At 53.1% G+C, this 22,474-nt stretch overlaps 1 protein-coding gene across 1 annotated transcript in view; it reads left to right on the top strand.

Moving 5' to 3' along the window:
• The first annotated feature begins 315 nt into the window (after window positions 1-315).
• The window catches only part of LOC144943914 (voltage-gated delayed rectifier potassium channel KCNH1-like), a 34,854-nt gene continuing 12,695 nt past the window's right edge, over window positions 316-22,474 (top strand). The window contains exons 1-8 of the mRNA XM_078871775.1: window positions 316-1,216; window positions 7,551-7,674; window positions 10,817-10,923; window positions 14,051-14,179; window positions 16,457-16,575; window positions 17,785-18,177; window positions 18,813-18,835; window positions 21,795-21,978. Coding sequence (XP_078727901.1) covers window positions 1,144-1,216; window positions 7,551-7,674; window positions 10,817-10,923; window positions 14,051-14,179; window positions 16,457-16,575; window positions 17,785-18,177; window positions 18,813-18,835; window positions 21,795-21,978 — 1,152 coding nt within the window. The 5' untranslated portion in view covers window positions 316-1,143. The remainder of the gene's footprint in view (window positions 1,217-7,550; window positions 7,675-10,816; window positions 10,924-14,050; window positions 14,180-16,456; window positions 16,576-17,784; window positions 18,178-18,812; window positions 18,836-21,794; window positions 21,979-22,474) is intronic.

Genomic DNA, 22,474 nt, shown 5'->3' with positions numbered 1-22,474 from the left:
CCACTGGCGTCAGTGCCGCATTGTGTGAGTCAAGCAATGTCCCCCTGCCTCTCAGCGGGAACCCACTGGCAGTCGTGACGATTTCGATTTAAAGCTTTCGTGACTGCAGGGATCCATCTTCTTGGTTCTTTCGGTAAAGTCACGTAGAAGGGACAGACCTGGTCTTCACCTGAGGACGGCTGCTTGCGTTGTGGCCGAAACGTCGTGAGAATTATTTTATTATGTTTAATTTTTATTATTTTATTATTTCCCTTCTACGTGACTTTACCGAAAGAACCAAGAAGAGTCGTGACGATGTCGCGTTTGGATGCAGTCAACCACCGACTGCGGCGTCTGTCGGGGGATTGGGTGTCGCTGCGATGGTGTCCCTGGCGAATGTGGTGGGCCCCGCTCCCCGCGACACGGACGACGCGCGTGTCGTTCGGGGAGGCGCGGGGCGCGCAGTGCGGCCACGTGCCCGCTAGATGGAGACGGCGCGCAGGCGCCATCCCCGCAGGGGCAGAAGATCCGCTGACAGTGCAAGCGTCGACCGAGTCTCACGCATGACAGCCTCTTGAATTAATTACCAAAGATTCATCCCAGCTAAGGCTTTTGTTTGCTGGCGTTACGTCATCTCACAGGAATATCTCCCCTGTCTCTCTGTGTGTGTGACCGCGCTAGCCCAGTTGCCGTCGCTCCGCCCCATACAATCAGCCAGACACGCGCACAGACCCACACACACACAAACATACACGCACAAGTACCCAGCAGTAAACACACGCGCGCACACACGCACACACCACGCACACACCACGGACACACACGGACGGCGTGCGGTGGCGTTGCGCGCCCCCCTGTCAGCGCGCATGCTCCGCGGGGTTACCCGCGTCTCCTCCTCGATTCGGCAGCGCCCGGGCGCTTCTGCAGCTGGGATCGCACCGCGCTGATTAGGATGACCACTGGGCACTGGCATCACCACCCCCTGCACACCACCAGTGCCGCCGCCGCCGCATTACTGCTTCTGCCCTCCCCGGGAACAACCACAACCACCACCATCATCATCATCGCCGCCGCCGCCGCCTTTGAGCCGAGGCTGTTGCTGCTGCTGCTGGGACGGGCGCGGGGGTTGCGCACTGCGGTGGAGGAGGCGGCGGCACCTCCACCATGCCCGGAGGCACGCGGGGACTCGTGGCTCCGCAAAACACCTTCCTGGAGAACATCGTTCGCAGAGCTAATGGTACCAGACGACTGTCACTGTCTACCCTAATAGTACTACCAGACTTGTCATTGTCTACCCTATAGTGCCAGACTATTGTCATTGTATTCTCAGGGTACCCCCCCACCCCTCGTCTCTACCCCCACCGACTCAACCGGCCCAACCACCGCCACGAAATGCAAATTGTTAATGATATATTTCACATTTTATGTATTTGCTTTGATCCATAGCCGTGCATAGACTTTGAGCGGGCGGTGCGCGTCATCTCGTTTGAAGGCAAATGTTGTTGGGGTGTGATCGGTGACCGGGTTGGAGTCCTGTAATCAGTCTGGCTTCACCAACCCGTACTCACCGGCGTGGTGAAGTATGGTCAAATAACCCCCCCCCCCCCATGACACCCAACTCGGCGGTGGCGATGCCCTCGTCCAGCAGTGGAGAGCCACGGGGCTGTGATCGACGCACGCATCGCTCACTGCGCCGTTCACTGCGGTGTCTCTGCTGCTGCTGCCGCTGCTGCTGTGTGTGTGATGTCAGGGGTAGGGGTGGTGGGGGGCTCCGTGCGTTGAGCCGAGCTCGGCACGAGAACAATCACAGCACGCGCGCTCCTGCGTGTGAGGCATCCCCCGAAACGTCCAAATGCGTCTGCGCGCGGTGCACGTGACGCGTGCGTGCGGGTGATCGGGGTTCGCGTGAATGGTATTCCTTCGGTAGTTACGTACCCGATACACGCGCGCGCCCACCGACAACAATCCGCCCAGCGTACGCTCTCGGCGCGGTAGTCGGTACACAAATACTCCGACGTTGGACCGTACAGGGAGTGAAAGAGGCAATCCCGGCGAGCCCGTTGTGACGGCAACGCCACTCGCCCCGCGGCGCTGCGGCCGACCGTGTCGATGGTGACTCGTGAAGCGACGCGCGCGCGCAAGGCGAGGAGGCCTCGAGCAGGGAGGAGCGACGTCTGCGGGTGGACACCAACACAGCAAGGGGCACGGCTGCCCGTGCAAGCAGAAGCACGTGGATGTACAGCCCTGCGCTCATATAGTCGTCGCGTCTTTCTTAGGGTGTTGCTCGCGGTCCCCGAGTTTGGGCGGAGTGCTCTCGCGACGATTATTACTTCTGATGAACCAGCGGCATTCGTTGATTTGACCCAGGTGGCCGAAACCGGTCCTGAGTTTGCTTGCTTAAACAGGCGCTGTGTGGATCGTATTGGTCCAGAAAGCCAATACTGTCGTCTGATGGACTTATGACAATATTTTGTCTTCATAAGTGCAGACACTGAGCAGAATTCTGCTTATTTTTGCTACCAATATCTAGTTGGTCTTCTTACATCTTCTTACGTCTCCTTGTTACATGGAGTGCATTCATTTTACTGAATGATGTAAGCAGGGCTTAATTCCCCACTGAATGTTTCCCTTGTGGCTGGTCGATCTGGACTCGGGAGTGTGACTGGTAGCCCACATTCACAGCGGGAGCGATCCTGCTGCAGCAGCAGCAAGTGAAGCACCGAGTGAGGAGACCTTGTCCAGGTCACCCACCTCAACAGACCCGGCAGGAATGAATCTCTGGATGCGCGTGTTGGGCTGCGCGGTGTCGTGAAGAGCTGTTTGGGTGTGGACGTGCCGTCAAGGGGTATGGCGCATTCAGTGGGGAGCAGCATCTGCTTGGCGTTGTTGTGACGCTGGCTTGGCAGTGGTGCGTCAGCAACGCGGCACAACAACCTGACGCGTTCATCAAACTGATGATGTCTGCTGTGAAAAAAGCCCGTTGCTGGAAACATCACCTGTTTTATATCGACAAATATATACTGCATGCATGTTGTTGTTGTTGTTGTTATTGTTGTTGTTGTTGTCAGGGGTCGGCAACCTGCGGCTCCGGAGCCGCATGCGGCTCGTGAAGGAGCGCTTCGTGACGTCATTTATTACTGCTCACAGTCATTGCGGATCTTGACATATTGAGGGTTTTTTTACCGACGTAAAACAAAGATGCCTCTTGTTGTTATTTCGTTTGCCGACCCTTGGGCTCGGGGCAGTGACGACGCGAACTCTCTCACAGCCTCACGGAGCACGCCATGCGTTACACAGCCCCGTTGTGATCATCGCTGGCTACCACCACGTGAAGTCGCGTCCCTCTCATCGCGCGGACGCCCGTGGCGTGCTTTTGTGCCGTGGTGGCGAAGATAGGAGAGAGCGACCCGTTACGTGCACGCGCGCACCTCAAGGTGTCGACTGCTGTTGAGAAACCCACTGGGACTTGCTCCTTCTTGCGTGGCTACTCAGGTTGTTGTGGGGTGCTTACAGCCTGGGGTGGGCTGCTGCCCAAAGGCCAACAGAGACTTGTGAGGCACTATTTGGGCTCATGGCATGAACCCTTCCTCTGGGAGAAGTCTCCACCCTAAGTAATGACACATATAAGCATAAACTCCCTTGTGTATCTACACATATAAATAACGTGGGTTTTTTTTCCATCAGCATATTTGCATCCCAGACCAATACAGTATTGCCCAGCAAGCGTGTGTTTAGCCAAACAAAAATCTGGACCGGTTTTGACCGTCGCGGTCTCATCAGCAGAAGCAGGATTGTCAAACGAATGCTGCTGGATAATCATCACCAATGAGTGGCAAGAGCACTCCCTCTAAAAACAAACGCACCGCGGCGTGAACACTCACAATGCGTTGTTGCTGAGCGTTATGGGTCACAGCAGGTTGTGTCATCACAGCCTCAAAGCACCATCGCCATGAACTTACACTCCAAAACACCGACACCACACCGTTATCAACGCGGTACCCCATGCCCGTATACTAAACGGACTATTAAGAGGCATTCATTAAATGGTAGTAGTCGTCACGTGATCACGTGTAGAATGTCTACACGTGATTAACACTGCACCAGTATTTTTTCCGTCAGCGATGCTCCGTGTGGCTGTTGGATGACCCGACTTTTCAATTCCGCTGCGAGGCTCGGGATGCGCTCGGCGGGGTCACTGGGGTCACGAGGAGCCGTGGACGCGCACTGCACGCGACCTCTTGGCCTCTGTAGCCGCTGTAATGAAAACTCGGGAATAGCGTCGGCATGGAGCGGTAGCGATAGCAGCGTTCCTCCTTCTGTGCTACTCTCGATTCTCAATTGCCCCGTTGCTCTACCGTACACGCGAGGATATCTTTTTATCTTTTGTCATTTTTTCGTGACCCCCCCCCACTCCCAGATCACTCGTGTAAATGAGACTCTGTCCTGGTCTCTTGAATTCGCACCTGGTTACACAAAATATACTTGACATTTGAAACGTGTGAGAATTACATATCCACAATATTTGCAGAAACACGGGTTTGGGATGATTGTTAATGACGGCTTGCTTAAAAAACATTTATTACGTTATTATACTCCAATAAAGTTAATTACTTTCATTGTAAATCCTCATTGAGTCTTTAAGGCCCTTTTTCAGGTGGCTCCTCTATTGAGACGTTTGGCCAATCCGATGAATGGGTGGTAGGGAAACAGAGCCCTGGAGAGAACCCGCGCATCGTGGGGAGGTTAGATAAACACTCAACACCCCAAACGGCTAGATTCAATCGACGAGCCAAACCTCAATCCAGTTATTGGACCAAATCTGTCTGTGGACTGCCCTCACTGCTGTACTGGCACCTCCTGGCAGTAAAAAAAAAATTCTGCTCGCAATTTGAATGAACTGTCATGTTTCGGGCTCACAATTTAATTCAATATTTTTTTGTTACATCGTGGTGAACACGTCTCGCATCGTAGCTGCAGGGACCATTTGAACGACTAATCGCATACAGCATAACCAGCGGATCATTCACAGGTAATCCGCCCCTGGATGAAGACCTAGCTATGCCGTCTCGTGTTTGACCAGACTTCAAGCTGGCTGGCCCCACTGAGATCATGGCTTCCAGCCATCTGCGATCAATCCGGCTTCTCGCGTCGATGATCTCGGCCCGGTCACCGCTGACTGCGCAAATTAACAATCAGAATACAATTTGGTTCCGTCCTGAATGTGTTTAAGTAGCAGCCGTGACGGTTATTAATATTGTTTTGACCGTCATGCAACAAACATGGCTCTCAATTGCCAGGGTGGGTGGGAGAGGGCTGCTCCCGACTGGGTGAGCTCAAGGTCACCCAAGTAGCTTCCGTGATAATTCGCTTCAATGGGCCGCTGTCCAACGTGTCAAAGTTGCACTGCTTGTGAGAGAGATTCGAATGAATATTTCTTCGCGTGCCATGACACTGATAGCACAATCAGGGAAACTCCCAGCGAGGCCATCTTATTGGTTTGTCAGGCTATCAACGGTGGATACGTTCCCCAAATTGGCACGTCAGCCCTTGTGCGCGATGGAAAGAAGATTATGTTGAAATGCATTTGTTTTCGGTAAGGAGAGGACAAATTAGCCTTGCCAATTTCTCTTTTTTGAACAGCATCTTGAGATGCGTTTGCATTTAAAGGCTCTATGACACCAAATCGGCAAACCGTGATTTTCTGCTCCAATGAGCGCCGAGGAAAGTGTCCGTCTCCAGCTCACAGCCCTGAGTCACGACGCCAATATTTGAACCCTGAACCCTTCCACCACGACCCACTCACTCCGCCCCTGAGAGCCACAATGACCATTTCTAAATCGGGTCGCAATTTTATCATAGATTGAAAACACATTTTCTAGATTTAAAAACGAATTTCTTTCGAGCTGCTTTCTGTGTTTAGTTTGTTGATCCCCCTCCCCCCCGCACCTACGATTAGCACGTTTGGCTATGTACGGTGCAGAAAAAGTTCAACGTGCTTACATACATAAAATGTACGTACACATTCGTCTGATTTGAAACTGTACATCCACTGCTGGGTGAGGACTTCATCATGCCACCATACTTCACCAAACTGGTCAGCGAGAGTTTGTGAAGGCGGGGGAGTTCATAAGTACAGCACAACAAATTTCAGCCCCATGGAAAGGCTGCGTGTTGGGCATGCTGCCCACTCATCCGAGCATTATCTCGGCTCAAGCTCGCTTAGTTTTCGAGATCTGATGAGATCGGGGGCATTCCTGGTGACTTGGGTCATATGTGATTGGACGATGAATCTCGCACATTAGGAGGCTGTGTGTGAGGCGTATATATATACTGTGTACTTATATGCTTTGTTATTTATTTGTAGCGACTTGCTTACCTTTCCGATACTTTTCACTTATGTCGGTTTTTGCATTGTTGTTGTAACTTTCTGAGCCGCCCTTGCCGGACATCTGTGAACAAAGCGCTTCGGACCTCACCGGATTCCTCCTCCTGCTGCTGCTGCAGTCTAAATACAGATTCCGGCTTTCCGGCTTTCCGAAATGGAGGGCTGGACTGTGAGAGTGGCCACTCTGGGCAGGAGAAATGAGAAACGATGCCCTGCCTTCATCTCAACGTGATCATCGGAGCGATGTTCCCGTCTCGGCATTGCACGATGTCAGTTCGGGCTGCCACGAGGTCACCATGGGGAACGCTCGATGCGAACGTGAAGCGTCAGAATTTACCGAAAGCAAATTCCACGTCGCGTCGAGTCAGCTGAGCGTGCCCCCGAACTCGCCATTCAACGTTTCGGAGCTTCTGTCGTCGCGAAACTCTACGCCTGAGTTCGACTCGTACTTCTGCCTCGGGCGAAATGACTCTGCACACAGGGCGGAGAGTGTTTCAGGCTGGCGAGTGCCGCATATTGGGCTCATTGTTAATTGTGCTTGTACGCCACTGCCAATGTAGCAGCACTAACTAATGCATATGTGTGTGTGTATCGATAAGGTCGACTCAGCCCCAAATGAGTACCTGGTGGGGTGTATAAACATCGCAACTGGGGAGACAAAGGCGGCCGGGCGTGGTGCTGGCCACCCACCCCCTCGTGCGCCGTGCCGGCCTTCATAGGTGCTCGCTCACAGCACTTGCCCCAAAAATCTGTTAAGGCTACACGGGAGGGTCTTTGTCTGTATATATAAGATACCCAGCTGAATATATAGAAGTTATAAAGAAAGTGGTGTTATCTAGAAATCACTTGTGTCACACGACAGTCAGAACACGTGCTTCGCAGAAACCACAGATTCTCTGTTTCTCTTTCCCCTTCCCTGCACACGCACACACGCACACACACGCACACACGCACACACGTACGCACACACACACACGCACACACACGCACACGCGCACGCACACACGCACGCACACACGCACACACACACGAACATCACCACGTACATTCACTCGCCTGCACACCATACGCGCGCGTGCACACGAACGCTCAAACACACCCCGCGCGCGTGCATCCGCAAACTCTCCACCCCGCCCGCCCCCAACACGCCGGCGCTTTGCAATCCACTCCGCAATCCACTCCGCAGATACAAATTTCTTGCTGGGCAATGCGCAGATATTGGACTGGCCCATCGTCTACAGCAACGACGGATTCTGCAAACTCTCGGGGTACCACCGCGCCGAGGTCATGCAGAAGAGCAGCACGTGTAGGTACGCCCGCAGTTACCTCCACGCGTCTGCTGCCGCTCACCTGCGCGTACCTCGCCTGCGCGTACCTTGAACTGCGCGTACCTTGAACTGCTCACCTGCGCGTAGCTCAGAGCAAGGCGCGCACAAGCTCGACTCGGGTCCCAGGGGGATTTAGAAGCTGCCCACGTTGCGAGGGGAGGGCCAGGGGAGGGCGAGGGGCTGCTGGTCATTAAATGTCACGCGTTTTAAATTCGCGTGGTGAGGTGTTAACTACCGGGCGTGTGGGTTCGATCCCGACCCTGACGCCTACCTGTTCTCCCCGTGGTCACGTGGATTTTTCTCCGGGTCCTCCGGGTGTTTCCCTACACATTTAGAATCGTGCGGTTGTAGTATTTTGCCGTTAAGCATTTCCACGTGATAATGAGCCTCTGCGTTGAGCTATCATTTGTGGCCAGCTCGCTTCTGAAAGAGAGCTGTATAGCTCAGTGGGCCTTACCCGGTAAAAAAAATTGTTCAGTTAAATAAAAAAAATAAAGTACCAACTTGGTGTTGACTGATTCAGACGACGTTGCCCGATGTATCCGACGGTGAATTACCGCAAGGTCGTGCTGAACGCATTTGACGTCTCTCGTAACGTGACAAGATTGTGGGACGGACAGTGAACAACCTCGAGCGAGGGGCACGGGGACGGGGGGAGACGCCGGCGCTGGCCCCCCCCCCCCCCCCCACAGGTGTCAGCCCCGAATCAGCAGAAGCCCGGCGCACCGTCTCACCACCGTGTCCGTGACCAGCGCGTGACCCACGCAGGCAGACACGGCCAGCGCGTGTCCCACCCCCACTCCCACCCCCCGGGGCCCGGCACACAGCCCCCAGGGCCCTGCCGCACGCCCTCGGCCGCCCTAATGGCTTTGCTTGAGTGGCAAATCGATCGCGTCGTCTCCGTCTACTTGAATGACGCCACGCGACCCCAGCCACCTCCTCGGGGACGAGGAGACGCTGCGGCTTGAGGCTCCGGGTGCCCGCCGCGGCGGCGGCTGTGACAGTCGGCGTCCAGCGGCTGGCGAGGAGGCTTGCAGTGCGCGGGTCAATGTTGTATTTTGCATCCTTTCTTTTTTCGGTTTTTCCTCGACAATCCAACTCGGTATCTTAATGCAGCTGTTTTAAATCAACACGTCCGTGGGAATACTGCACGCACGTGACGGCAGCTGGAAGAGCGCGTGGACCTGACGATGTTTAGCTGCAGCGTGACGCCATGGGCCGCGGACAAATCACATGAAGACGACGATGACGATGAGCGTTTTGTCGGAGTGAATATATTCACCCTCTTTACAAGCACACAGAATGCACCCAATCCGGTTACACCTCGTAAGCTAAGCTGGGTTGATCCTGGATAGTGCTTGGATGGGCGGCCACCTTGCTTAAAAGATGGGCACAGAAGGCACGTTGTGGACATTAGAGGGGAGAGTGCGGTCATCTCCATCGCTGACCTCCGCCACATTAACCAAACCGGACTGTCCAGCGTGGTGAGCTATGGCCAAATGCCCCACTCGCTCTGCTCGTCGTGAAGAGCCCTCGTCTCGCAGTGGGTTGAGGTGGGCGGTAGATGTCCGTGTGCACTCGGCGCGTCCCTTGCCTCATCATGCCGCTTGTCGGCCCAGAAGATCACCCGGCCCTGAGGCGGGGTCGGGTGCAGAGACGAACGGAGCCGCTGCGTGAAGCCCCGCGCCTCTTAGGGTGAAAGGGTCACGGCGATGTCCGCAGCGCTTCACGTGGTGACGACGCTTTGATGCCGCACACGGGAAGCAGCAGAATGCTTCGTCGGTGTGGAAAGGGATTCCGCTCAGCAAATCAAATTCGGCGTTCGGTGAACAGAGTTTCTGCCCTGTGACGAGAACACTTTTGTGGATACTTCCAAGTGTCTGGAAGTCTCAAGTGACTAAAGCTCATGTAAGGACTCGTGCACATCCGTGTGGGCAATTGAACAGGTAGCGATTCCATTCGACGGGTGTCCTTGGTCAATAATTTTTCATATTTTTTGTTCACGTATCCCAATAATCACACCGTGAAGCTACACGTCAGTGTACTGCAGTGTCAATGGCCCCCCTTAAGTCACTTAACACCCAAAGGGTAAATGATATTATTGTGCATGGTGGCAGCAGCAGTTCTAGAATGTTCAGGAGCTCGATGGCAATGTTGAGGCCTGCTGGCAACGAGGGGGCTTCAGGAGGGATAGTTTGTGAAGCGTTGCTGTTCCTCCTCCGTTGAAGGAGCGCAGACCACGTGTGGTTCACCATACGGTCCACGGTGTGGGTAAGCAAACAGTCAGAATGGCCAGATAGAAGTTGTAGAACAATCTGTGTACCTGTGGAGTAATGCGCGTAAAGAAATGTTGAGGTGGATTTTTACATGGACGATGTAACCACTTTGGATGATTATAGTGGTAATCATTTCTATGGGATATGGGTGTTTTTGAGATAACAGTAATGTCTGTGCTACTGTATGGATTAGAGAGGCTTAACTTAAATAGATATAGAATCTGTACAATATTTATTTAGTGGTGCATGTGGAGGATATTGGTAATTAGGATATTTGTAATTTCTCAGCAGGATGCGTGAGCAAGGTGTAAGTTCTGAATGGAAAGTGATGCAAGAGAGTTGTAGACGCCAGCGTTGGGCAGGTGACGAGACAGACCTTGGAGTGGCCTCAACAGAGGTTTTAATCCGGATCTAAAGCCAGAGTGTGGATCTTGCAAGGATGTTGGAATGTGCAATCGGGAGTGGAGGCGAGAATTGTGAGGGCATCAGCTGTCATTGACTATCTTGCCCCCTTTGCCATGAGTTCTATCTCCGATGAAGATGCACGGGAGACATAAGCTGACCAGGAGCTCGGTGTGAGCGTGACTGTCCGACTGTAGGCGATGACGTCCGCGTTCGTTATTAATATTTTTGACAGGGAATCTTCGATTCTTCGGCATCACTCAGACTCACACCGACCACAGACGTCGTGGGACCAAACTGTGGTTAGAGTGACGTTTCAATCTCTCTGTAAACCCATAGAGTCGGTCATTGATAGGAAGATCTGTGGATCCGATGGATTTCTCAGATGAAGATTATGAATAATTAGATACTGTGCATTTTTATGAAGCGCATCTGTGTCCTGGCAGCTTTATGTACGGGGACCTCACCGACAAGGAGACGGCGGAGAAGGTGAAGCAGACGTTTGAAAACTACGAGTCCTGCTCCTTTGAGATCCTCATGTACAAGAAGAACCGTGAGTAGTGTCTCCACACTCAGCACCACGATGAGTGAGCTCTCCACACTCTTGTCTGGTTTATGTTTGGTCTTTGCCCCAATGATTTTGTTATACAAATGTGTTAACGGTGTCATGGCATGAGATGAAGTATCCCAGTGGATATTTCATAGAGCAGTGCATCATTTGCTGTCAGAAAACAGTCCACGGAAGCAGATACAACATCTAATATCGCTTAAAGTAAATGCTGCCCACCCAGTACTGGGAATCACTTTTTCACCTTCCCTTCGACACTCAAATCGATATTAAGAATCCTCAGAGCAGGAATTTAGACAAACTAAATACAGAACCACATTTAATGGGATAGTTATTTTTTTCTGGCAGTCATTGGTGACTTGGCTAAGACCATCAACTTAGGACGCTCGTTGGCTGCCCGGATTGAAATCCAGGACGTCGGTGATGCCTGCTTGGCCTTCTGACCTCTGACCCTCCTGGCCACCTCTCGAGCATGGCTCTGGAGTTGTTCAGATTTCTTGTCATCAACCCTAAACTGCAAGGAAAACGCACATTCAGCCTTGAATGTTCTCATCGTATGTGACCGAGTGCTGCTGTCACCCGGTGAGAACCGAGACTCCCACGGAGCCAAGCGGAGCCAAGCGGAGCCTTCATTCTCTTTCACTCGTTCTCATGTCGCCCGTGTTCACTTTCACTCCACCGCGACGCTTCGCATTACGCATGTGAGGTCTCGCCTGTGAGCACTCAGAGGCTGCGCTCGATTTAAATATTTATGTCAGATTATTTACGAGGTCTAAGGGCAACATCCCTTCTGTGTAATTCCCCACTCTCCTTTGCCCCACGTCATCCAGCGTGGGGAGACTTTCTCTCGTCGTGCACCAATATTTAATTTCTCAGAGCTGTACGTGAATTGAACACTCAGGGGGGCGTGTGCTCTGTCAAGCAGAGCGAGGCAAGATTAGCACGGTTGGCTACGCACGGTGAGAAAGAAGTTCTACGTGCAGCCTGTTCTCCTATAACGCAGAAGTTGCGTTCCTGAAGATCACCGCGTAATGGAAAATTCGCGTGATAATAAATCATATATAAGATAGGGGAACGCGCAGGCCGTGATAACGCGTGAGATGCGTACGCAGGCTGAACAAAGACCGGGGCGCCTGGTTAGCATCTAGAAGCATCCAACAGCATCCCGCCGCCGCCTTGTTGCGCGATGCTACGCCGAGGCAGCCGTACGACCGCTTGTTCTGACTCGCGCTGCGACGTCGTTCCGTTCACTCGATCGCGTGACATATCTAATTCGCGTCATGAAAACGCGGCGTTACAGGAGAACAGAGTGTATATATGCGAGCAATAAGCATGAGTCGGCAAGCGCAGTTCAATCCCCATTCCCCACACGCGCAGTATGATTTCGATATCCGTGTGCAGTCTCGCCCGAGGCCACAATCAGGCCCATCACCACAATCAGGACCATCGCCACAATCAGGTCCGATACCCCTGCTTGATTTACATCATCCCCTCTCTTGCCGAGACGGCTGCGATTTTGGCAAATCTGTAAGTCTCTACGAGACACGCCAACTCCTGGTTTTGGTTATGAAGACGTTGCTGAAGAGAATTAATTTACATGAAATGTTTTCCTCTTCCAGAATTGTCAGGCAGTTTTTTTCCTTAAGGATACGTCCAAGATCTTTGTACCCTTAGCCTGTCATGGCGTTGGAAACTATTGCAGCCCAGGCTGTGTCTCCCCTCCCCCACGGTGCCTGTGAGTTCGTTTGAGTCGGAACTCCCTGCACCCTCTCTTTGGCTGCTCTGCTTACATAGCCTTTAGACGGATCTATCAATTCCCCACGTTGTAAATTGCTCTGCAAATTAAAGAGCACTGAAGACGTAATGCATGCGTGCTTGGAATGAAGCGGAGAGGCAGAAAGGGGAACCCGAGTGAGAGACATCCAATCCACTGTTCACAATAACAGTGAGTGGATTATGAAGGACAGAAGGCATTGATGGCCAATGCTCGAAAATGAAGATGGCATGGCAAGTAAAGGAGGGCCTACGCTTAAGATTGCGTCAATCCGTGCAAACCTCCAATCACTCACTCTCCATGTTTTCTTGTGTATTTTTCAGCTTTTGTTCTAAGCCATTTTCATGATCTAATTAAAACAACATTGGATGAGAACTGTGGACAGGACCGATCTGCCTCCTTGCGGGACCGTTTTCGTCAAGAACTGTTTACATTTGACTTTATTCCCCTACGGCTGGACTCGTCTGTAATGCACAAGCAAGAAGAGTCGATCCTAGACACCATCGATGGAGATGGATTGTGAGCGAGGTGGCTGTAGATGAGACGAGTCGTGCGGTTGGTTACATTATCCATGTAATGCTGCTGGAAATTAAAACGCCCCACGTGTGTATTTCCATTGCCTGGTTTTGCTAGTTTCCGTCGGCCCAGAGGGGTGGTATTGTATTAAATTCGAGGATAAGGCCACTCAGGGGATCCTCTGTATAGCCAGCGGAGATAACCTCAGCTGTCAGCTCAGTGTCTCAATTCAGATGTCCCGCTGCGAGATTCTATCAGTCGGACTGATGAAATGGTACCACCGTGGGGGGGGACGGCTGACGCTCTGGACGCGCATTCCAGCGGTCACCGGTTCAGGCTGACCTCCCGGCGCGGCAGCTGAGAACGACGGTGCAAGTTTCTTCAATGGCCCCCCTTTCTGCCTGCATTTTGTCCATCGGCGGGTCACGTGTGGTGGGCCTCAAGTGTGGGTACTGCCACCTGTGTCAAGATGTCTGGCCCGCGTGATCACGTAGGCCACCACAGAGGAGCTCCTCTCTAGAGCTCCGTCTAACGAGGGCCTTTCCACCAGCAGTTGCGTGAACAAGCAATCGCAGGGCTGCACTTTTGTCTTTTATGTGTTTTGAAAGTCAGGCGTGCGCACGTTCTCCTCCCGTGCTGATCTTCGTCTTGACCACCCTCCCACCCCCGCTCCCCCAGGCACTCCGCTGTGGTTCTACATGCAGATCGCTCCCATCCGTCTTGACCACCCCCCCACTCCCGCTCCCCCAGGCACTCCGCTGTGGTTCTACATGCAGATCGCTCCCATCCGTCTTGACCACCCCCCCACCCCCGCTCCCCCAGGCACTCCGCTGTGGTTCTACATGCAGATCGCTCCCATCCGTAACGAGCACGACAAGGTGGTCCTCTTCCTCTGCACTTTCCGTGACATCACGGCCTTCAAGCAGCCCATAGAGGATGACTCCACGAAAGGTGGGTTGCTGTACCGACGTCGATCCACTGGGCAGTCGGAACTGTGTAAGCGTGTCACCAAATTAACGGCGTTAAAATATTTCTAAGAATTTTCCGTATAATTTTTTGAGTATCATCCACTTGCACGTAATGCAATCGTTTTTTGTTGTTTTATTTTAACACTTATAAGTGTGATGAAGGTATGGAACGCATCCAAGATGACGTATTCTTGAGAGCGATGAAATTGATGAATTGCGCAGATGCTGGGTGGATGTTTACGTAGTGAGAGGTGACCGTGGCTCATCCAGCAGTGGATTGACCAAGACTGACGAACATTTATTTTCAACCACTTAAAATATTAATAATTCACAGAGCCCTCTATCATTCCACCGATGGATGAAAATCTCACCACACTGTGTTGGTCGTGGGTGCGTTCCACCATAATTCACCATAATTCACCACGACTCACCACGCCTTGTCAATAGAAGCGTTGATGCTGGACAACCCCTCTTACCTGCGACAATGTAGGAGAGGGTTGTGGATAAGCAAAAGCGGGTATCAGGAGTTGTGACCCCTTAGGTGGCGAAGATGTCCACGGGCTGTGAGCTACACCACAGCCAGGGCCACTGGCCACCCAGTGGCCGGCGCTGCGGTGCCAGAGCACAACGCAGGTCATTTTATCCCACCCCCACCCCCCTCCCCCTCCCCCCCCGAAATAACGTACAACCGTTTTAAAATACAATTTGACTAAAATGTCAGCCTAATTTTCTTCCAGGTTTATATCTGATTTCATCTTCACTAAAAACAGCAATTCCAAAGTCTGTGAATGTCACGGACAAAGCTGCTCTGACAAAAGCACGTGTCATTCGGATAAGGAACGTGCCACTTACGACATTCATTGCGTGAAATGCGAATTCTGGTCGTTAACGCCTCTTTGTTATTGTGTTGGAGAATGCTGTGCGCGTCTTCGCGTGCGGCTTGCTGATTTGCTGTGTATGAGGGATGCGTTTCAGAAACATGTTTTTGGATATCAAATTTTTGTATTTTTCTAGCCAATTTAAGGTTTTTTTTGTTGAATATTTTTATATTTTCAGATTTGAACCGATTAGATTTTAATATCTCGCCATTTGCGCACAAAATGCCACGATTTGAATAATGTTAAACGTTCATAAAAAAACCTTTAACAAAAAGTTCCGTCACTAAAAATATAATTATGAGGTTAATATTTTCAACCAGCTCCCCCTTCATTAAGCAAAAACGCCTCTGTCAAAGCCCAAATGTTGGATTAGTCTAATTAAACTGTTGCTAAAGTAATCATCCCAGCAGACAAAAGAGCAAAATGAAAGCCTAATCCCTTGACAAAGAGATGTGAAAACAATACAAATGAGGCTTTGTGCGGCGAGTCGCTCACACGGGGCGCGGAGCGACGGCGTCTCTCCCCACACAGCCCCGTCCGCCGCTGTCACCTCACGGCGGATCGCTCGCCGCGCAGTTCCCGCAGGCAGCTGATGCGTGCATGTGGTGGCCTACGTTATCACGCGGGCCAGACATCTTGAAATAGGTGGCAGTACCCACACTTGAGGCCCACCACACGTGACCCGCCGATGGACACAATGCGGTGTTACCATGGTGCAGGGAGAGGGGGGCCATTGAAGAAACTTGCACCGTCGTTCTCAGCTGCCGCGCCGGGAGGTCAGCCTGAACCAGTGACCGCTGGAATGCGCGTCCAGAGCGTCAGTACGTAGCCAACCGCGCTAATCGGAGAGCGGAGACCGCGAAGCGACGTCGGCGAGTTATTTGCCCGTCGGGCGTCGGGGTCGGCCTTTGTGACGTCACCGAGCGTGAGCGTGGCCGGCCGCCGCGTTGAGAGCGCACGCCGCTGGCCTCGTGCTCGATGCGCCGCTCTGTGGGTGGCCAACGGAGTCGCCGGAGGGCTGAGACGCGACCCGTACGGTGCCTGACTCGGGCGAGATTTGTTCCGGCCGCGGCCGAGCGATCGACGATTTGGGCGCCGTCCCTCCGGTACGCGGTAGCCGAGGCGACGGCGTTCCCGCAGGCCGGCGGCGTCGCCACCTCCGCTGTCGGTGTCGCGGCGTTAGGGACGCCACCGCCGAGCGACAGGTCTCTGCCGAGAGTCACGCCGTGTGAGTGCATACGCATCACGCCGTGGGGACGCGTACGCATCACGCCCATGGCACGCGGTGCCCGAGGCGCACTCTGGTGTTGCGCTCGCCGTGCCGTGTCAGCCGTTGACAGCGACTGTGCGTTCGGTGCGTTCCCGTTGTTGTTGCCGTTTAGGCTGGACCAAGTTTGCCCGGCTGACACGCGCCCTCACCAACAGCCGCAGCGTCCTGCAGCAGCTGACGCCCAATGTGCACAAGGGGGAGAACGTGCACAAGCACTCGCGCCTCGCCGAGGTGAGGCCAGCACAGCGTGGCGGCGGCGGCACAGACGAGCAGCGCGAGAACAACTCGGCCATCATCGCCGTCACCATCGACATCACCGCCATCTTCGTCATCATCACCACCACCATCATCGTCATCATCACCACCACCATCATCACCACCACCACCATCATCACCACCACCACCACCATCATCACCACCATCATCACCATCACCACCACCATCGTCATCATCACCACCACCATCATCACCACCACCATCATCACCACCATCATCATCACCATCATCACCACCACCATCATCACCACCATCACCACTATCATCATCACCATCATCACCACCCTGCAACTTGCAGACGTCTAGGAACGGGAAAGAGTGAAGCTGCTCGTCTGCCTTTCTCCCTTGACGACCGCGGGGGCTCTGGGCGGCGATGCCTCGAGTTTTATCAGGCCGGACGGCGTGGGGGCACCGCCGACGCTTAGCCCGCGGCCACGTCCCCGTAGTGCGCGCGTACACGTGCACCGCCTCTAACCCGGGTCGCCATGAGCGGGAGTGGCCGGCCGAATGACCACGGACGTCACCAAACGTCGAACAGAGACGGTAAACGGCACATTCCTGGCAACCTCACGCATGATGGTGGTCATGTGTGTTGGTACAGATTGAGTTGTAATCATTGCACGCTCGCCTTACTTTGAACAATTGGTCTCAATGTGGTGAAACATAGATCTCAAACCAGACGCTGGTGGCTCTGCTGCTGCACGTGGCTGCCCGTAGTCCAGCACTCCGCAACGAGGGTTGGTGGATCAAGGCAACAAATTCGTGAAACTCGCTTCCCGTGGGCGTCGAAGTCGCCATCTCGGCATCACAAGTGAATTGCAGTCCAGCAAGCGGGTTAATCTCCGCCTGTTTGGGACTGAGTGTTGCCCACCTCGCACCGTGTGTTTTCTCCGGTAACTCCTGTTTCCTCCCACGTGTATAGAGCACTCGTCGGTGGGGTTGACCATCCATCCCATTGTTGGACCACAGAGCTTGGGAAATTTCTGGCTCCATTCCTGGCCGCCTTGTCGCGAGGCTGTGGTTTAATGTGCTTCTGTACAAAAAGCTGTTACATATTCCGCCGCGTTTTGAGATGCAACTTGCACCAATGATGCTACGTGGAATAATTCCTATAAGTTACAAGTACATGCCTCGACACCCCCATTTCCCTCCTTTACTGTGTAGGTGCTTCAGCTGGGCTCGGACATCTTGCCTCAGTACAAGCAAGAGACACCCAAGACACCTCCACACATAATCCTTCACTACTGTGCCTTCAAAACCACTTGGGATTGGATTATCCTCATCCTCACCTTCTACACAGCCATAATGGTCCCCTATAACGTCTCGTTTAAGACCAAGCAAAACAACGTCGCCTGGCTGGTGGTGGACAGCGTGGTCGATGTCATATTCCTGGTGGACATCGTCTTGAACTTTCACACCACGTTCGTCGGGCCAGCCGGGGAGGTAATCTCCGACCCAAAGTTAATACGCATGAACTACCTGAAGACGTGGTTTGTTATCGACCTGCTCTCCTGCCTGCCGTACGACATCATCAACGCCTTCGAGAACGTCGACGAGGTGGGTGGAGTAGTTCCCGCGTGCGGAGGGAGCCGTCGGAGGGGGGGGGGAGTGTAACGCCGTGTCCTCCGCTTCTCTCCACAGCCGCGCATTGTACATTGGTTTATTTTTGCCGTGGTTGCGTTTTATATATAAAAAAAAAACATTGCTCTGCCCACTTATCCACGTTCAACGACGGGAGGTGTCATGGAGAGTAGGCTACGTTTTTTTGTGTGTGTGTTAAAGAACAAAAAAAAACAGTTAAACTGCAGTAAAACGAAAGAGACACGCAATTATCTCGCTTCGTAAAGCACGTAACATCCAGCGTCCCTATCCGACTCGCTCTACATTTAATTTTCTCTACGCGGTCACGACCCCGCACCTCCGATTAGCTAATTGTCTACGTACAATGCGAAAGAAGTTTAACGTACGTACATACGAGGCCACGACACCTGTTGCCTCGTGCCCCGCACACGTCCAGCGGACGTTCGGGGGCGTTACTTATCTTCTTTTATTTCTGCCTTTGCCGCCCCGTGTTGTTGTTGTTGTTATGGTTTCCTTCTTTATCTGTTTGTTTTCTGCTACCCGTGTTCCCTCCTCACGCTGCATGACTCGCTCCTTGCATGGCTGGACGACGCGATGTCGTGCCCGCGCAGAGCTGGAACGAGCGCGCCATCACGCGAGTACGCGCGTCGCACGCACAGCAGCGAACGCACCGCACCACCGCACCACCATGCGCCGTCGTCCTCGGGATGAGGAAACAAACGAGAGGGGACGGCTCCGTCCACCTCGCATAAAATCGTGCTTCAGATCCAGTGGGTCCTGTAAACGACCCTCACCGAGGCGTGGGAGAAGCCCCACGTGGGTTTCTCCCACGTGCTCAGGTCGCCATTTTTCCCAACGATGCTGTCAAACGTGAAAAGCGAGTGCTATCCTGCCGGAATGTATTGCTTTAATTACCACCTGGTCCTTTGTCCGAGTGTGGCCACGTGTTGAACATTTCTTCTCTCAAACTCTCGCGATGCATACGGTCGCCACTCTTATTGTCATTGTTATTCCGTTAACAGACAACAATTTGATAAGAGTGGAGACCCGGGTGAGCGATTCATTGCTTCAACTCCTGAAGATGCCCGAAGTAGTGCGTGGCAAAAACTTGATGGGAGGAGACGCTCATTGCTCGGCATCCACGTACGTCACCCGTGCCTGTGGAATTACTATAAAAACAAATTTTTTTATGTGACCAGGTAAGGCTCACTGAGCTATATAGATATTTTTAAGAAGCAACCTAGCCACAACTGATAGCCTTCGTGCCGAGTCAGCCCTAACTACGTCTACGAAGCCACGTTTCTAGCCTTATGCCTTAAAATCGCTGCGATCTGAAAACAGCGTTACGAATCGACGATGAAACTGCTGCCAACGAGCATAATCATGTTAAATGCTACGTTCACCTCACGACGTGAGGTGAACAGCACCGCAGCGTTTTGCGAGAATCAAAATTTTTCCTGGAAACGCCTTGGGCACAAACTGATCGTCTGAACCTTGCGTCTGACGGCGTCGTTCCCTCCGTCTCTACCCTGCAGCGTGGCCAGTGCCGCGCTCTACCCTGAGCTTGCTGTCCACCAGCCACGCTTCGTGTCTCATCTCCACAGTTTCATCCCATTTCCTTCCACGAGCGGCGTCGGTTGGTTGATTGTTAAGAGTGAAGATGTATTCCTTGTGGCGTAGCACTTTCTTGCATCAGTATTCACCTATCACCTAACCACACGGGATGCGCCCGGTGGCCAAAGCTAAGCAGAATTCAGCCTGGACAAAGCCTGTTTGGGTGATGACCAGGCACAATCAGATGATCTTAGAACCCATTATGAGCGGCTCACAATGCTGGTTCTGTAGTCCACACACGCTGTTGCTTATTCGCAGTGTATCTTACAACGTGAAGTAGTAACATTCAGCTCTTTAGCGATCCACTGCTGGATGACGGGCTACACGGGCCGAATCAGTCCCGATGGCGCTTGTGTGGTCACACTTCGCCACGCCGATGAGAGGCGGTTGGTAAAGGGGTGGCCCATGAATGGATCGTAGGTCTCTCTCTCTCTCTCCACGGACGTTGGCTCCATTTGAGTTCAGGTTGCCGCCGTGTTCACATCATCGTCCGTGAACCATCGCACTGCCGCCGCCACTGCCACCGCTGCTGCTGCTGCCGCTGCTTCACCCGTCATGCGAGCTGTTTTGATTTGCCGTATTCATTTTCAAATGTGAGCGTTTTTCTTTTCAGAATTCACATTCAAGCGAACAGTGGTGGGGGTTCTTTGTTTTGGCTGCACGTGTCTCCCTATGGCAATGCAGTCCTTACACTTGTGTGAAAATCTAGGCAATGTCCTATTTTATTTTAGGAGTCTACCCCACACAACAATATTATTATTATTATTATCAGTGGTTGATGACATTGGGCGATATTTAGTGAAACTACGGATGACAAGGAGCCACCAGGGGTGCCTTACTACTACCGTGTTGCCGGGTAATGTCATCACGGTGCTCGGAGCATCCGATTGGCCACCGGAGGTGTCAGCTGACGGGGATTACAGAAGCCATATGTCATTTAACTCATAGCTATAGATTAGTTACAATATGTTCTTTTTAATCGAAATCTTTCCTGGATCTGCTCTTTCTAAACTATTTTCCGTAGTGGTTGGGTAGCTCAGAGGGATTAAGCACGATTCTATTTTAAGCACTGAGCTGGCAATTCTAATATCCCGAGGTAAAACCCGGCCAACCACCTGTGATTTAACTGGGTTCATCGAGTCCATGATGCCTGACGGTCTCCACCCAGTCGCCAACGATGACACAAAACACCCATCGTATTAAAACGTGATTATTCACATCGTTTTGATGAACTCCGACTCTTGAGGATTAGCTCGTTGGTTTGAAAGAAAAAAACAGTCGATCTACGACAGCGTAACGAAGTAGCAGCTCTTCACGATCAGCCCCGCCCGCTGTGGTGCTGGCGACGCTACACCTGGCTGTAATCCTGCGTTCAAAGTCCACGCTGGATGCTCCCAAGCAGCTGCTGCAGGCGGCCAGGAGAGATTCCTGTAGCTCGCCGCTGACCTTTCACTGATTCGCTGATTCTGAGGCCCTGTCACCTTCAATGTGAGACTCGTTCTCTCATTGTCTCTGCTGAGCCAAACGCAAGCAGCACATCCAGTTTCTATTCAGCCCGTGCCTCTTTCTCACGATCGTAAGCTCATAACACTTGGCACTTCTTTCTCTACTAACTAATCTTGGAGCTCACACGTCATGTTGCCAAGGATGCCTCCAAGACAAAGTGTCTTGCCCATTCACCGGTGCGTAGGTCTTCTGGGTGGCGCCGCGTATCTCCCCGTTGTGCATTCCGGTCGTGCTGCGCCATTCACGACGTCCGGCGTTCCGCTCCGCACGCTCCGAGCTTCTCCCAATTCAGTTCCTCACAAAGCTCCCGGCACTGTCGGGCGGAACGTCGGACACCGTGCCAAACGACACACGCGGAAACCCGCCCGAACACGCGTCGGGGAAGTTGTCCGGGCCCGCTCAGAGCCGGGGCCCCCTTCGGACGAGGTCTCCCTCCCCAGCTGCTGGACGCGTGGCCGTGTGTCGGACCGCAGGGCAGGCATCAGCAGCTTGTTCAGCTCGCTCAAGGTGGTGCGCCTGCTGCGGCTGGGCCGCGTGGCGCGCAAGCTCGACCACTACATCGAGTACGGCGCCGCCGTGCTCGTGCTGCTCGTGTGCGTGTTCGGCCTCGCCGCGCACTGGCTCGCCTGCATCTGGTACAGCATCGGCGACTACGAGGTGCGTCCACGCCGAGTTGAGCCGCTCTCTGCCGGGACCACGCTTGTGCGACGCGTCGTCCGTGTTACCGGAGCGAGCTGGGACCACGCGTGCGCGACGTGTCGTCCGTGTTACCGGAGCGAGCTGGGACCACGCGTGTGCGACACCTCGTGTGTCCGTGTTACCCGAGCGAGCGCATTCTTGCATGCTTGGCTGTGCTTCGCGAAGTCATCATCCGTTGACGGAATTAGCGATAGTTTACGTGCCAGGCCCGGTGTAGCCAGCCGTGCTAATTGGAGGTGTGGAGAAGCGGCGTTCGTGGCCGGCTCCCCTCCTCCGCTCTCCACGCCGATGGCCCGACGGCTTTACTCAATCGTATGCTTTAGCACTGAGCCCTTTTCCACGACAGCTTGACAGCCTGCGCTGCTTAGCGAGAGAATACGGAATGAGGGCAAACCGGTGCGTTCATCGTCTAGACGTCGTGTTTGGTTTCATAGACGTTGCACGCAAGAATGGA

Source organism: Lampetra fluviatilis, chromosome 33 (genome assembly GCF_964198595.1).
Source record: "Lampetra fluviatilis chromosome 33, kcLamFluv1.1, whole genome shotgun sequence".
NCBI lineage: Eukaryota > Metazoa > Chordata > Hyperoartia > Petromyzontiformes > Petromyzontidae > Lampetra > Lampetra fluviatilis.
Note: the sequence above shows the minus strand (reverse complement) of the source record. Positions and strands in the feature narration are given on the sequence as shown.